Source organism: Suricata suricatta, chromosome 11 (assembly GCF_006229205.1).
Source record: "Suricata suricatta isolate VVHF042 chromosome 11, meerkat_22Aug2017_6uvM2_HiC, whole genome shotgun sequence".
NCBI classification, from domain to species: Eukaryota; Metazoa; Chordata; class Mammalia; order Carnivora; family Herpestidae; genus Suricata; species Suricata suricatta.
In genome coordinates this window covers 7,982,769-7,999,707 of record NC_043710.1, presented here as the reverse complement: position 1 = coordinate 7,999,707, position 16,939 = coordinate 7,982,769, and the positions used below count along the sequence as shown (strand labels likewise).

The following is a 16,939-nucleotide window of genomic DNA, read 5'->3' as shown; positions in this document are numbered from 1 at the left end:
CCCCCTCAATAAAAATAAATAAAAACTTTAAAATGAATATGGGTTTAAACAACAAAGAATTAGGCTGATGTAGGATTTTTAAAAAATCCAAGAAAGACTTTCTGGGATTAAGGCTCCGAGACCCTGAATAATAGTAAGTCACGAGCTTCCTTAAAATCCTCCTCCCCGTGCACAGCATGGTTGGTCAGAAAGAGCAGGATTCACATAAATGCAAAATCCGGGGTCATTTTCGCTCAAGAAAAAGAACTTCCAAAGAGTTCTTTGTTACTGGGAATGTTCTAAGAGAGGTTTCCAAGACGTGTTAGGTGGTATTCAAGCACCACAGACCAGAGTCAGCCTCAGAAAGCAGCAAGGCCTTCCCACGGAGAGTAAAATGAAAGGAGGATATGAAATGCCTAGCGCAGTGCCCGGCACCTATGGGACGCGTAGTAAGTAGTAGGTGTCTTATCACCCCAAGAGTCCCTGGATCTATGATCACATATATCAGATGTATTTCTGGAGGGGTAGTTGGGTACATTCTAGATTTTTCCAGAAGCTCACAATTTTCTCATGCGGAGCTATGGAGAGAGAAGGCAAGGGGAAGAGGGGCATGTTGACATTGCTGAAGGCGGCCGCTCTTCCTCTGCCTGGAATTTCCAGCACCTTCAGGCGGTCACAGGCTTGGGCCTTATGCTCTCCAGCACAGCCGAAATCACGCCTCTGGCAGCCTTCACTCCTTCCATCAGGGCGTGCTCTACCTGTAGAGCAGAGGGGTTCCCAGGACACTCAGAGGCCTCTGTCCTGCCCTACCCTTACACCTCACCCCTGCCCTTCAGGAACCGGCCTGTCCGGAGTCTCTCCCTAGAGGAGGAGGCAACCTGGCTAGCCTGTACTTCCCAAGCCCCGAGAGAAGTCAGGCTGGCCCGAGATGGACATCCAAGGCTGACGCATCCCCGGCTCCTGGCTCCCTCCCTCCCTCAGGGCCACTCAGCTCAGGGTCTGCCTCTAGTGCAGCGCTTGGAGGCAAAGGATCTCAGAGCGGCATGGCCACAGGGGCCCTCATTCCACATACAGGGAATCTGAGAGCCAGGGAAGGGGACTCACTTGGACGAAACTCCCTTGGACAAAGTCACGAAGTGAATTAGTGTCTAAGCGTGGCCCACACTCTATAGAAGGCCCCCTATGATCTATTTGGTCCTCAGGGTCTTCTTTTCATGTATGAAGGCTCATGGGACAGGACATCCCCGTGACCCTGGATCGAGGCCTCCCAAGAATGACATCCTGTAGAAGCAGAAGCCCAGTCATATGACAAAGATAAAACCACTGTCCAACGTTCCGACCAGTGACTAGGATGCCAGGGCCCCAGGAGAGCTGAGCCAGAAGCCATGGCCGAGCCAAGGTGCCCTACCTGCTGGCTCCTGGACACCCCATATCTGAGGTCATTGACAAAGTGCTCGCAGTTCCCGTCGATCAGGCTGTACTGCACTATCTTGTTGATCATCTTCTTCGTGCGCTGGATGATCTTATCCACGGGCAGGGGCAGGTACGTCCCGTCTAGCTTATTGTTGACCTTCCAGGAGCAGCCGTGAAGCACATCCTCCAGACGACTGTATTTCACGAGGGCCCGGCTGCTGAAGACAGACATGATGCTGCCGGCCTTAAACTCCTCACCTAGAGACCAACGTGAACAGAAGCTGGAAAGCTGCAAGGGGACAGCCCCTGGGGGGGACGGGGGGCACGGCGCAGAGCACTGGCTCCATCTAAGACGTTGGCCAAGCTGCTTTCCTCCACGAGGCCTCGGCTTCACCATCTATAAAAGGCATGGTGGGGGCGCCTGGGTGGCTCAGCTAGTTAAGCATCTACTCTTGGATCTCACAGTTCGTGAGTTCGAGCCCCACCTGGGGCTCTGCACTGACAGGGTGGAGCCTGCTTGGGATCCTCTCTCTCTCCCTCCCTCTCTCTCTGCGCCTCCCTCACTCATGCTCTATCTCTAAACATAAATAAATACACTTAAAAAAATGTTAAAGGCCTGGCAGAGGATGGGAGATGAAATGTAGCAACCCAAGACCAACTTGCCCTTGACGACTTCTACCCTGCTCTGTACTCCCCACTGTCAACCTCCCTGCCCCACCACCCCAGCCACCTCTCTCTCATAAAACTCTAGAACCTTATGTCATGGCCCCGGACTCTGTTCTGTGTTGTATTGACCTAACCAAGTCCTAGAATTTGAGTCTTGCTTTCTTACCTAGACTTCAGCATCTTCACAAACGTGTGCTAAGCGCCCTTAAGACTGTTTTCTACCACACCCATATGGGTACCCCAAGGTGGGTACCCTCCCCCTCTGAAAGCTGTCTGAGAACGAGACGTGTCCCTTGTTCTGTTCCTACGTATTTGAAGAGTATCGGTTGAGTTTACAGGAGCTGGCAGCAGGGAATTCAGCTCTGAGGAACAGAATGCATTTTTAGAGGATCTGTCTGCTCATACAAGAGGGAGGCTCCCAGACTCAGGCTGGGAAGGAGAGGTGGAGGGGATACATGGAATGTGGTGCACTTTTCACCTTGTCCGGGTGTAGGTGGGGCAGGGGAGAGGGGCTCTGCCCTGCTGGAAGGTCCGGGCAGGGGAGAGGCTGGGCCCAAGGGGGAGGATGGAGCCCTGGGCAGTGAGAGCCGTGAGCAAGGTCCCAGTGCCCTTCTGTAATTTCATCCTTGTACGGGATCCGAAATTCCAAAAGCACCAACGAATACGCATATTCTCCCAGCTCCCCAGGTCCCTTCGCCCAAGGCACCCACAGTTAACCGGGTCAGTTTCCTGTTCTCTGCTGTAATTGACCACCGCTTCCTCCCATCAGATCTCCACTAACTTTAACTTAGCTGCCAACGTAATCTCAGCCTCTAGACGGCAATGTTGAGCAATGAAAGAGTAGGAGGATCCACAACGAGGCCGAGCAGCCCAGGACAGGTGGAAAGAGCAGGGAGACAAGGGCGGGCGGAGGTGCTCCAATGATCAGGGAGCTGGAAGCTGCCTCTGGGGACGATGGGAACATGTAAGCCTCTGCACTCCTCCCGGGAAACCCTCAGAAATATGAGGAAGGGGACTGAGGTTCAGGGAACAGGAACACTTTCCAACCTTCCATCTCCCTGAGGGCTGGAGACTCCATGGTTTTGGGTAGACAGAGATCGGGTTCCATCACCCAGTTCAATTAAGGCCCCATAAGGCTTTGAGAATTCTACTGTGAATGAAAGGCGGCAGCTAAGGAACATAATAACTAACTGCACTTTTCGCTCCGCTAACTTAATATCAAAATCAACACTTCAATAGAGAATCCACTCTTACTCGGGGGAGCCAGATGTACCACACAGTCGTCCTCCACATAGATGGCCCAGTGCTCATAGCCGATGCGAAAAATCTCGATCAGGTCTCCAGGTCTGGGTCTGGGCTTGCTCTGAAAAGGAAGAAATAAAATCAAATAAAGAAACTGCACGCATCCAAGGATCCTGCTTGGAGATGGGCTGCGGCTCAGCCTAAGGACACTGGATTTCATCACCTTACAGAAATCCGGGCGGCAAGAAGCCCTCTCCACACACGGGACCAAGGACCCAGCCCCCTTGCTGTCACCCTTGTTATCAACGCCATAGGGGCTGACTGGGCCAGCTATTAATGAGTTGCCACTTGGCTCCAGATCCACCCTCCAGATAAGTTCTGTGATATGTTCTGGAACTCTTTTAAGCTTTTCTCCCTGGAACTGGGTGCTGTGTAGAGCATCGCAAGAGGAAGGGCTCCTCCTGCAGTTTCTGGCTGGGAGCAGGGGATGAGGAGGGGGACGGTCAGTAGTGTGGGGGTGAGGACCCCTACTGGAGCTCTGCCTGAGCCGGATCCCTCCGACCCCAGCACCTTGCAGCCCTGGCCGGGCAATACCCCTTTGGGGGCCCTTCTGATGGAGAAATCGGTGCCCAGACACCTCCTGCACCTGCTGGCATCCCCATTTCCTCTGCAGGTCACCACGTGGGCCACCTGTGGTCCAGAGGGGCCTCTCCTCTGCATGCCAGCTCCCCGCACACACTCCAAAGGGTTGCATTTGCCCAGCAGTTGCAGTGCTGTCCAAGCCTGGCCAAACCAAACTCTGCTTTCCTCTCTAACCAGGGCTGAATCCCTTCCAAGTCCGTCCTTCTTTCAGTAATTCTCCTTCAGCCCTGGGAGACCATACTGAGCTTCTTCACATCTTTTTTTTAACGTTTATTTATTTTTGAGAGAGACAGACAGAAAGACAGACTGAGCAGGAAAGGAGCAGAGAGAGGGAGACACAGAATCTGAAGCAGGCTCCAGGTTCTGAGCTGTCAGCATGGAGCCCGACGTGGGACTCAAACCCAAGAACTGCAAGATCATGACCTGAGCCAAGCCACCCAGGTGCCCCTCTTCATATCTTTTCTTTAATGTTTGTTTATTTTTGAGGGGGGGGGCAGAAGGAGAGGGGGATGAAGGATCCGAAGGTGGCTCTGTGTGGGCTCGAACTCATGAACCATGAGATCAAGTCAGATGCTTAACCGACTGAGCCACTCAGGCGGCCTGAGTTTCTTCATATCTTATAGTTACTCTTACATAGTTCAATTAAGTCTTTATAGTAAATGTCCCCGTTTAAACTACTGTGTGTTTCCATCTCTTGACTGGACACAGAATGCTGATATTCTTTCTCTTCAAAGAGGCCTGGAGAGGAGACCGTGTGTTTGTGTGTGTGTGTGTGTGTGTGTGTGTGTGTGTGTACCTGTCTGTGCACAATACAGTATTGTGCACTTAACATTGTATTAAGAGGTTAGATCTCACACTAAGTGCTCTTACCACAGTGAAAACAAGGGGAGAAATACCTAGAGCTTTTGCCATGGTAAACCCAAACTAAGAAAGAAAGAAGGAAGGAAGGAAGGAAAAGAGAAGAGAAGATAAGAGAAAAGAAAAAAAAAAGGAAGGAAAGAAGGAAAGAAGGAAGGAAGGAAGGAAGGAAGGAAGGAAGGAAGGAAGGAAGGAAGGAAAAGAAAGAAAGAAAGAAAGAAAGAAAGAAAGAAAGAAAGAAAGAAAGAAAGAAAGAAAGAAAGAAAGAAAGAAAGAAAGGAAGGAAGGAAGGAAGGAAGGAAGGAAGGAAGGAAGGAAGGAAGGAAGGAAGAAAGAAAAGAAAAGAAAGAGAAAAGAGAGGCAGAGGAAGGAAGGAAGAGATAGCGAAAGAGAAAGAGAGAGAAAAGAACTCTCATACACTTCTATCCTGTATCCCTCCTTCTGTAATGTGCGCCCCTCCCGAATGATCCCTGTTTGTCCAGAAGGCGTCCTGGAAAGAAGTTCTGCTCCCAGATTCCTCCCCGAGAGGGGAAGGTCAGAGCCACTTTAGAGGATCAAACCCCCCACCAACCGATCAGCTTGCCAGTGGCTTTGCTACTTATTCGAGCTTTGCAACAATTTGCCCACGAAGTCTAACTTCCTTAAGGCTGTCTCCCACTCCCAGGTCCCAGCTCTGTTCCCCTGCCGAGGACAGCCATCTGCTTGGGCAAAACCTCGCAGAAATAAAAGCGTTTTCCCTCCGTTTCTTCTCTGAGATACAAATTCACAAAGTTTGTTTAACCATCACCGCGTGAGAACATGGACTATTTTAAACACCCAAAGAGGGTCCTCGTGCCTGGGCAGGCTTTCCCGTCTCCTAACCCCAGCCCCCCGCAACGCTGTGCCCGTTAGCCATCCTTGGTTTTGCTACTTTTCTGGGTAAAGGATAAGATCACATTATTTCTGTCCTTTATGAATATGGTGTATCAGATTAATTTATTTGAGGGTGTTATACCAAACTTGCATACCTGGGGGAAATCTCAGTTTTGGTGTCTATCCTCTGAATATGTTGCCGAATTCAGTTTGCTGGTATTTTGCGGAGGGTTTTTACATCTATATTCACAAGAGATATTAGTCAGTAGTTCTTTCCTTCGGGGAAGAGTCGGGAACCTTAGAATTTTCAGGCGTTTTCTTTTGACACCCCTGCAACATTACCACTGGATGGGGGCAGTAAGGTCAAAACTTGAAGAAGATTCACAATAGACTTAACAGTCAGCAAGGATGACAACTCTCTTGTTAGATTTTTCTCTCGCTGTAAATTGATTTTATTGAGCTCTGGGTCTCTAATTTGGTTGCACATGAAAATGACCTGGGGAACCTTAAAAAATGAAGACTGCTCCAGAGTACGCGCTGGGGAACTAGAGTTTTAAGCGTTCCCCAGATGACCCAAACAGCAGCCAAGGTTATAGCCATGTTGGAGGCTTTTCCAAGGTCTGATCCTTCCTCTTCCCGACACTTGACCCTCCCCGGCATTTCCTGGACCTCGTAGGACCGTCTACATCCATCCTCCAGGACAACCTCCGGTCCCAAGTGATGTTCCGATCTCTAATTCCAGATTAGGGTCTCTGTGCCCTTCTTCTCTCTTTGGAGTAAGATGTTACTTCAAAACCTTCCATCCATCTGCCTTTTATTCCCTTTGCAGAGACTGGCTCTGACCTTCCTCCCAGAAATAGTCACCTGCTTAGAAAAACCGGTATTTTGTAAGGTCCTTGGATAATGTTTCTGAAAGTCTTATCAATCTGACGGACATGATGTAGGGAAGTGGGTCACGGGTTTATTCCCACCTATGGCGAGTGGCAAGGAGGCAAGAGCAAAATCACAAAGTACGAGCATGAATTTGATCTCCTAGGAGTAAAAAGGTGAAGCCTCGAGACTGTTTCTAGAACACATGGATCCTGGGTCAAGCCCTGACCAGGTATTAGAGCAGAGGTGGAAAGCCAGCAGTAGAAGAAAGTGAGAAGAAAATCATTAAGACACAAATATTAGGAGCCCCACTTTTGGCTCTGCCCCTAACCCAGACAACATCTCACGAATAAAATCCAGAGCCTGACTCTCTGAAACAGGGGAAGTGAATGAAACCATTATCAATGGTATTCAGAGTTTCCAACAGGGACCCGGTGATAATATTGCTTATCACAGTGTAATGTAAGTCTTACCTTCTTCCCGTTTCCCCACACAGTCTGTGAGGACCTTGAGGGCAAGGATAAGGCTATCCTTCCAGATCTCTGCTAAATAAAAAACTGTGCCAAAGGAAAGCTCTATAGTCCTTATTTCGCTGCTATTAAGTAAAATCCTATTCACCTTTTACTACATTTTTGTCAGTAGCATTGAGTCCTACAGACCTGCTTTTTGCTTATAGTGTTATCAATTGAGATTCCAGAGCCTAGCCTTAAAAATGCAAGTCCGCATAAATTTCTGTTTAAAAAGAATCTTCTGGGGCGCCTGGGTGGCTCAGTCGGTTGAACAGCCGACTTCAGCTCAGGTCATGATCTCAGGGTTCATGGGTTCAAGCCCTGCGTCAGGCTCTGTGCTGACAGCTCAGAGCCTGGAGTCTGCTTTGGATGCTGTGTCTCCCTCTCTTTCTGTTCCTCCCCTGCTCGTACTCTGTGTGTGTCTCTCTCTTTCAAAAAGTAAATAAAAGATTTTTAAAAATTAAAAAAAATTTTTAATCTTTAATTTACTTTTTGAGAGAGAGAGAGAGAGCGTGAGCTCGATTCGGGGCTCGAACCCACAAACCATGAGATTATGACCTGAGCCAAAGTTGGCCGCTCAACTGACTGAGCCACCCAGGTGCCCCTAAAAAAATTTTTTAAAGAATCTTCTAAACTGTTGAAGGTGATGCCCAGCCCACAGCTAGATGGACATCAGCAACTTTCTGCATCCTAGAGCTTGCTCAAGAATCTGACTTGCTTACATCCTAAATTGAAAATGTTTACAAAAATATCAGCTTTGTTATACTGGGCAATATGGAAGCTTCATGAACATTTATAACTGTTACCAACGTGCTTTGTTCTCTGCTAAGATAAGTCACTCCTTTGAGTATCATTTGAACCAAATGGTCTTCTGGAAGTTGGCTTAGTGTCCTATGAAAATACCCTTCAGGGAGAAACTGAAATTCTCATTGGTAGTTGGACTTGATCATTCACTGGCTTGGTAATAACGTTCTAATCGTTGACAATTCTACCTTCCTGAACAATATAACTGAGACCGACCCGATGCACACTTTCCTCTTCTTTCATAGAGTCGGTTGGCTCTATCCTCTTCTATCGCATAATGAGAAATAAGAAACTTTGACTATTAGGATTATTATTTTACAAAAGAGGTCAAAAGTCTCACCTCATTTAAGCGAGTACAAGGCAGAGGGTCCCAGGGACCCACAGTAACTGTGACAGTCAGCTTCTGTAGTAAACTCTGCACGTAGAATTGTATCACGCTAAAACCGCTGCTCAAAGACACCTTCTAAACCACTGGACCCAATCTCTTCACTTTTCTTATAACTTAAATTCTTTCAAAAGGTAATTGACTGGGGGTGCCCGGGTGCTCAGTCAGTTGAGCATCCCAACTTTGGCTCACGCTCTTGTGGTCTGTGGGTTTGAGTCCCACACCAGGCTCTGTTATGACAGCTCTGACCCTGGAGCCTGTTTTGGATTCTGTGTCTCCCTCTCTCTCTGGCCTTACCTCCCTTGCTCGCTGTCGCTCGCGCTCTCTCTCTCTCTCTCTCTCTCTCTCTCTCTCGCTCTCTCTCTCTCTTTCTCTCCTTCAAAAATAAATAAAACATTAAAAATTTTTTTTCATTAAACCAAAAGGTAACTTACATCCAAGAGAACTGAAAACACATGTCCACACTTGTACATGAATGCTCATAGTAGCAAATTCGCAATGGCCAAACGAATGGAAACAACCTAAATGTCCATCAGCTGATGGATGGCTAGACAAAGCGTGGTCTATACGAACAATGGAAAACTATTCACCAATAAACAGGAATGAAGGGCTGCTACACAGTACAACATGGACGAACCTCATAAACATTATGTTAAGTCAGAGAAGCCAGATGCAAAAAAAAACGCACACTGTTTGACTTCACTTACATGAAATGACCAGAATAGGTAAATCCATAGAGACAAAAAGTAGGTTAGCGGTTCCCAGGGACCAGGAAAGGGGGAAACTCAGGAGTGACTGACAAGGGATAAAGAGGTTTTCTAGAGCACTGAGAAGGCTCTAAGATTATTCAGTGACAATGGTTGCACAACTCTGAATGTACCAAAAATCTGTGTGTTGTAATTATACACTTTAAAAGGCTAAAGTTTGGGGCACCTGGCTGGCTCAGTCACTTAAGCGTCTGACTTTGGCTCAGGTCATGATCTCACAGATTGTGAGTTCTAGCCCCACGTCGGGCTCTTTGCTGTCAGTGCAGAGCTCACTTCAGACCCTCTGTCTCCCCCCACCCCAAACCCTTCCCTGCTCGTGCTCTCTCTCTCAAAAATAAATATTTTCTTTAAAAAGTAGAGACTGTTAGATTAGATTAAAAAGCAAAACCCAACTCCATGCTGCCTGCCAGAAACATATTTTTAATACAAATGCATACATAGGTTACAAGCAAAAGCCAACAAATTTTACACCATGCTAGCAACTAATTGAAAAGAAGCTAGAGTGGCTATACTATCAGACAAAGTAGATTTCAAAGCAAAGAATATTACTAATGATAAAGAAAGGGATTTCATAATAATAAGGGAATCAGTTTGTTGAGAATAAATAATAATCCTAAATGTTTACATAGCTAACAACAGGCCCTGTGATTTGTTAAGAATGAACTGATAAAACTGCAAGGAGGAAGAAACAAATCCACAATTATATTCAGAAATTTCATACTCCTTTATGTAATTAATAGAAAAATATCAACATTAGACCTGAATAATGCTATGAGCCAACTTGACCCGATATTGATAGAATACTCCACCCAAGAATAGCAGAATACACATTCTTCTCAAGAGCTAACAGAACAGTTACCAAGACGGACCATACTGGGGCCATGAAACAAGTCTCAATAAATTTCAAATGGATCCAAATCATATGAAGTGTGTTAAACGGGGAAGTGTATATCATAAAGGAAAGTCATAATAGAAAGGAAGAAAGGTCTGAAATCAGTGACCTCCACTTCCACCTTAAAGCATTAACAAAGAAATATGGGGAGGGGGCCTGGGTGGCTCAGTCAATTAAGCCACTGACTCCTGATTTCTGCCCAGGTCATGACCTCATGGTCGAGAGTTCGAACCCCGTGTCAGGCTCCGCACTGGGTGTGGAGGCTGCTTAAGATTCTCTTTCTCTCTCCCTCTACTGCTCCCCTACTCACACACACACTCCTTCTCTTTCTCAAAAAAATAAAACAAACAAAAAAATAAATAAGAAATGTGAAATAATACCAAAGTAAGGAGAAGAAAGGAAATAATAACAATTGAGGCAGAAGCAGAGATAAAGAAAATAGAAAAACAATAGAGGAAAATCAGTGAAATCAGAAGCTAGTCCTTTGTGAAAACCAATAAAAGTGATAAACCTCTAACCAAACTGATAAGAAAAGTAAGGAAAAGATAAAAGTAAGCATTATCAGCAGTGAGAGAGATGACAGTATTACACATTCTGCAGATAGTAAATGGATAGTAGTGGAATATTACAAGCAACTTTATGCCAATAAATATAACAATTTATAGGAACTGGGGAAATTCCTTGAAGATAGAAGCATTAAAGATCACTCATGAAGAAACAGAACATGTGACTATCCCATATCTATCAAGGGTTTGTAGTTAAAATTCTTGGTAGTATTGTAATTAAAACTCTTCCCACAAAGAGACCTCTAAGCCCAAATGACTTCAATGGTAAATGCTACCAAACATGAAAGGAAGAAATGATGTGAATTCTACACAAGAACATCGTGAAGTAGGCATACTCCTAAACTCAATCCGTAACACCAGCATCACGCTAACAGAGAGCCAGACAATTACAAGAAAATAAAATTACAGACAATACCCTTTGTGACTATAAATACAAAAATTCTAAGCAAAATTCTATCAGTCGAACCAAACAAGGTATAAAAAAAATACATCTTGGCCATGCATGGCCCCCGCCCCAGGATTTCAGGGTTGTTACAACATTCAAACACCACTCGTAGCTCAAACTAAAAAGAAAAACTATGATCTCAATGGGTACAGAAAAAGCATTTGTTTAAGTTCAATGTCTATTCCTGATTTTGTTTTAAAAAAAGAGCTCTCAACAAATTTAAAAAGGGATAAAAGGATCTGATAAAACGTCATCTATGAAAAACCTACAGCTTACATTGTGTTAAATGGTAAAGACTGGATGTTTTCCCTTTAAGTTAAAGAATAACACAGACGCATCTGCTCCCATCACTGCTATCAAGCCTTGTACTGACGTTCCTGGCTAGTGCAACTGAAGACAAAAATAAATAAAGGCATCCAGATTAGAAAAGAAAAAGCCAAACTGTCTTTATTTGCAGATGACATGATCATCTATGTAAAAAGTCTGCTGGAACCTACCCCCCAAAAGATATTAAAACAAGTCAGTCAGTCTAGCAAGGTTGAAGGTAAATCTACCAAAGTCAACTGTGGGTGGCTCAGTTGGGTAAGTGTCTGATTCTTGGTTTCCACTCAGGTCATATCTCCTGGTTCATAGGATCGAGCCCCGTGTTGGGCTCCATGCCAACAGCATGGAGTCTGCTTGGGTTTCTCTCTCTCTCTCCCTCTTTCACTGCTCCTCCCTAGCTCACTTTCTCTCTCACATGGGTGTGGTCTCAAAATAAATAGACTTAAAAAAAAAAGTCCATTGTATTTCCAATTACCAGCAACAAACAGTCAGAAGTTAAATTTTTTTCATCTTAAACCTTAAAAATTGAAATCTGAAAACAAAGTTTATTTCAGTGGTATTGAAAAATATTAAACACCGACCAAAGATCTGAGAATCTTTCAAAAGATGTGCAAGATCTGTATGCTGAAACTGTAAAACATGGCTGAGAGAAATGACATAAATGAATAGCACATCTTGCTCATGGGATAGGAGGCTCCATATTATGAAGACATCAGTTCTCTTAAAGATTTGATGTGATTCCCATCAAAATCCCAGAAGGTTTTTTGTAGAGCCTTGGATGGCCAAAACAACTTTGAAAAAGAACAAAGTTGGATGGTTACTATTACTTGATTTCAGGAGTTGTTGTAAAGCTCCAGTAATCAAGAAAGTTTGGTACTGGCCTCACGACAGACAAGTAGGGTCAACAGAACAGAGAGCTCAGAGAGAGACTTACGGCACACAGATAACTCGTTTTTATGACTGTCCAGAGACGACTCAATGGACAAAGAATGGTCTTTTCAAAAAATGGTGCCAAGACAACTGGATATCTGTGGGTAATAAGCTCAGGGAGTCCCTGGGCCTGCACGGATGGGTTAACAAGGCATGAAGAACTAGAAAGCCCCAGGGTGAACACACCCAAGTTTGGGTAAACAGGATGAGGTAAATGGGGCAAAGGCCCCCAGTACAGGACAAAGATATAGGAATTGAAAAGCCTTAGGGTGAAAGCATCAAAAATGAGGTAAACAAGATTAGGTGCTGAAGGTGGAAACGCCCCCTGACTTAGTACAAGAGCAGAAAGCTATTTCACAGGAAGGAAGGACCAAAATAGGTAAACAGGAAAACAGGACTTTAGACCAAAGCAGGTGAAGTTGCCCAGCTCGGAATTAATTAGCAAAAGAAATGTGCCTTGTTGACCCTGAGGTAGCATGCTCTGTCTTTCTTGTCCCCTAGACCAGTTCAGGTAAACAGACTTAGTGCCTCATGTCTGCTGTAAACAGCCTTCAGCCCAGCACCAGAATTTTGTTTTCTATTGACCCAAACCCCGAACACTGCGTATCTTCAAAACTCCCTTTCCCTCACACCCATAAGTTAATGTTCATGGTTTCATTGTCTCTTTGTGCTTGCCCATCCCGCTTGTAAGCCTTCTGATCCTAATAAATACAGAGCAAAGACCCTTACTTGGGGCTCTTGTTTCCTTCTGAACATTAGCCTCTCTCAAGTTTTAATCCTGTGCCCTAGTCTCTTGCTGGACAAGAGAGAACTCCAGACCCAGAGTCTACGACAGTCACAAGGAAAACAAAACAAAACTTCAATCTGTACCTCACACCATATACAAAACTTAACTCAATATGTATCAAAGATATAAATGCAAATGTAAAAAAAAAAACACTAAAGCTTTAAAATATCTAGGGGTGTCTGGGAGCTCAGTTGGCTGAGTGTCCAACTCTTGATTTCAGCTCAGGTTGTGATCCTGGAGTGGTGGGATCGAGCCCTGCTTGATATTTTCCCTATCTCCCTCTGCCTCACTCTCCTGCTCATGTTCTCCCTCTCTCTGTCTCTCTTTCCCTCCCTCTCAAATAAATTTAAAAATTAAAATATCTAAAAGAAAACAGGAAAAAACCTTTGTGACCTTGGGTTAGGCAAAGATTTCTTAGATACAACATCAAAGGCACAATTCATCAAAGAAAAAGGTTATAAATTGAACTTCATCAAATTGAAAAAAAAAAGTTCTTCAAAAGATATTGTTTAAAGAATGAAAATACAAGCCACAGACTGAGAGGGAAGACTGCAAAGCATGTATCTGATGAAGGGCTTGCACACAGACTCGCTGAAGAACTCCCAAACATACGAACCAAGGGGAAAAATGTGCAAAAGATTTGCACACTTCACCAAATAGGATATATATGGATGGCAAATAGGCACATGAAAAGATGTGCAACATTACTGGTCATTAGGGAAATGCAAATCAAAACCACAATGAGATCCCTACATACCTCTTAGGACAGCTAAAACTAGAGACTAACTATACCAAATACTAACGTGGACGTGGGGGAACTAGAACTTTCACACACTTCTGGTGGAAACGTAAAATGAAACAGTCAGTTTGGAAAACAGTAGGTTAAACATACATCTACCATATGACCTAGCCCTTCATTCCTACGTGTTTTCCCAAAAGACATAATATGTCTGCACAGGGACATGGGCACAAATGTCCACACCAGCTTTATTTGTGATAGCCAAAAACTGGGAACAGTTCAAATGCCCATCAACAGGTAAATGGTGTATCCATACAATGGAATACTACTCAGTAATAAAAAGGAATCAAGTATTAATAACATCCAACAATATGGATACAATTTCATTTTTAAATTTTTTAAAAATTTTAATGTTTATTTATTCTTGAGAGAAAGAGAGAGAGACAGAGCATGAGCAGGGTTGGGGCAGAGCGAGAGAGGGACACAGAATCTGAAGCAGGCTCCAGGCTCTGTGCCGGACGTGGGGCTCAAACCCACAAGCCGTGAGATGGTGACCTGAGCTAGAGCCAGATGCTCAACCGACTGAGCCACCCAGGCACCCCGGATACAACTTTAAATAATTACATGTAGTTAGGTGAAAGGAGATGAATAAAAAGGACACATAGGATCTGATTTCATTTACATTAATGTCCAGAAAATGCAAATTAATGTACAGGGACAATAAGCAGATCAGGTGCTTCCTGGGTATGTGCGTGAGAAGGAGGGGGATTTACAAAGGGAAACGAAGTTTTGGAAGTCACGGAGACGTTCCTTATCTTGATTGTGGTGATGGTTTCATGGGTGCCCACACGTCACAACACATCCAACTCTATGTTCTAACTGTGCAGTTTATTGTATGTCAGTTACACCTCAATAAAGCTCAGTAAAGAGTTCAACAAAGCTGTGTTTAAAAAATTTTGAAGGCATATCCAACATCCCAAATCACTAGGCAAGTTCAACCCGCCACACAGTCTAAATAAAGTAAAACACAGTCTGCAGAGAAGTCGTAGGCACGTTACATGCGCACTACCCACCTCGGCGGCTTGCTTTGTTAATTTGCCCGCACTCTCGGGCTTTGGGGTCGAACGCGCCTCTGATCTCTTCTGGTTGGGTGGGGTCTCCAAGTTAACTACGGGCTTCTCCCTAAATGAATGTTGGGATTATGTAGTTAACAAATCACACGATTTCACAATTCCTGGACATTCTGCATCACTTCAGATGTGTGGCTTTAAGACATCTTTCAATTTTCAGATCCTGGGAAACATTTTCCCCAAAGCTTGCTTCCGCGATCACGCATTTAGTTGTCATACAAAATCACTGCTGTTTATGGCCTTTCGGACCATTGTTTAAGATGCTAATGATGGCAATGAGTAGCTTTCAGGATTTTGTTTTTATTGCTGATCATGTTTCTTACATGTTTATCAGAGTGACGCTTGCTCATAGCTTTAAAAAATGGTAATAGTATATAACGGCTTCTAAGGAAATGCAGTAGAACTCTGCTCCCCCCACCTTCTCTCCTCTGGTCCAACTGGGAGGCGCAAGCCCCTTGAACTCTTGAGCTATTTCTTCCAACCACTAGCTCCATATTTCTGAGAAATCTCATTAGGCCACAACAGTGTGACTGCATGTATCATGAAAGAAATCAGTATATTTTCTCCCTTAAACAAAATGTTGCAGGAGAGGGCTGAAACCAGAGGCAGGAATATGCTTTGGGATAGTGGAGTGAAATATACTATCCTTGGCTGGCTCAGTCGGTAGAGCTTTCATCCAACTCCTAATCTCAGGGCTGTGAGTTCCATCCCCACTTCTGGTGTAGAGATTACTTTAAAAAAATAAATAAATAAAATCTTTGAAAAGCCTGGGTGGCTCAGTTGGTTAAGCGTCTGCTCTCAGTTTTGGCTCAGGTCATGATCTCACGATTTCCTGAGTTCGAGCCTTGCATCGGGCTCTGGGCTGACAGTAAGGTGCCTGCTTGGGATGCTCTCTCTCCTCCTCTCTCTATTCCTCCCCCACTCACGCTGTCTCTCTCAAAATAAATAAATACACTTAATTTTTAAAATAAAAATAAAATCTCAAAAAAATGTTTAATGTTTATTTTTGAGAGAGACAGAGTATGAGCAGGGGAGGGGCAGAGAGAGGGAGAAACAGAACCCAAAGCAGGCTCCAGGCTCTGAGCTGTCAGCACAAGGCCTGATGGAGGCTGGAACTCACAAACCGTGAGATCATGACCTGAGCCAAAGTTGGACATTCAACCAACTGAGCCACCCAGGTGCCCCCCCAAAAATAAAATCTAAAAAAAAACATTAAAAAGATCTGGGTTTGAATCCTGGCTCTGATACTTGCTGTCCAGCCTTGAGCTAGTAAACAAATCTGTCTGAACATGAGTTTGATTATCTATCGCACAGAGATGAGACTATTTGTCTCACCGAATTATCAAGAGGGTTAAATGAGAGACCATATGTACACATGTGGTATATTACCAACCCCCTAATGGCATTTTCTTGACTTTTCCTCATGCTTCACCTCTTCTCCAGTGTATAGTGTATGCGGGTGGAGGGAACCCCTCATTTTCAGCATAGCTCTTTTGGGAACTTTCAGACCCTCAAAATCTTAAAAAGAAGCAAACTGTTTTCAATGAAAGCGAACTGAGGAAATTTACAAGAAGATGGCCTCATTCATTAGTGAGACCAACTGGCCACATTGTAAGCCTTAGTCTAAATCGATTCGGTCCTCAGGGTTCTGACCGGGACCTTGTGGCTAGAAACTCCTGCAAGAAAGGTCCTGTCAGGGGGCCTCAGGCCCCGGTCATAATCTGTTATTATCAGGAGCACACCAGCCTTCCGTTTACTGGTTAGTGGTAGGCAGGTTCCTACGGAAACCCCCTCTGGATTTATAGAACTACCATCAAAGCCGGTTCTTTAAAAGGCTCCCCCCACCCTAAAACCCAGTCCTTCCATAAAGAGACTCTTACCCCTCCTGGACGCTTCTGTCCAGTTCCGAGGTTCCCTGCTGCAGGTGCTCGGGTGAGAGCTGGACCAGCGCTTGAGATGAGATTTCTAAGGGTGGGGAAGGGAGGGGAGGATACTAGTTAAACCACAGTTGCCTCCTAGGGAATGAAATCTGTGCAGGTGGCTCGGAGCTCCAGTCCCCAGCTATGCCTGGCCTGGTTAGTCCTCAATTTTTTGCTTAAATGAAGGGGACTGTGGAACTACATGCTGGATTGGTCTCAG

At 44.8% G+C, this 16,939-nt stretch overlaps 1 protein-coding gene across 1 annotated transcript in view; it reads right to left on the bottom strand.

The window, feature by feature from the left end:
* Positions 1 to 467: 467 nt before the first annotated feature.
* Positions 468 to 16,939, bottom strand: part of PLAAT5 (phospholipase A and acyltransferase 5) — a 16,872-nt gene continuing 400 nt past the window's right edge. Inside the window, exons 2-6 of the mRNA XM_029915442.1 lie at positions 16,681 to 16,793; positions 14,744 to 14,852; positions 3,313 to 3,421; positions 1,388 to 1,650; positions 468 to 737 (exon numbers count right to left, since the gene is read on the bottom strand). Coding sequence (XP_029771302.1) covers positions 645 to 737; positions 1,388 to 1,650; positions 3,313 to 3,421; positions 14,744 to 14,852; positions 16,681 to 16,793 — 687 coding nt within the window. The 3' untranslated portion in view covers positions 468 to 644. The remainder of the gene's footprint in view (positions 738 to 1,387; positions 1,651 to 3,312; positions 3,422 to 14,743; positions 14,853 to 16,680; positions 16,794 to 16,939) is intronic.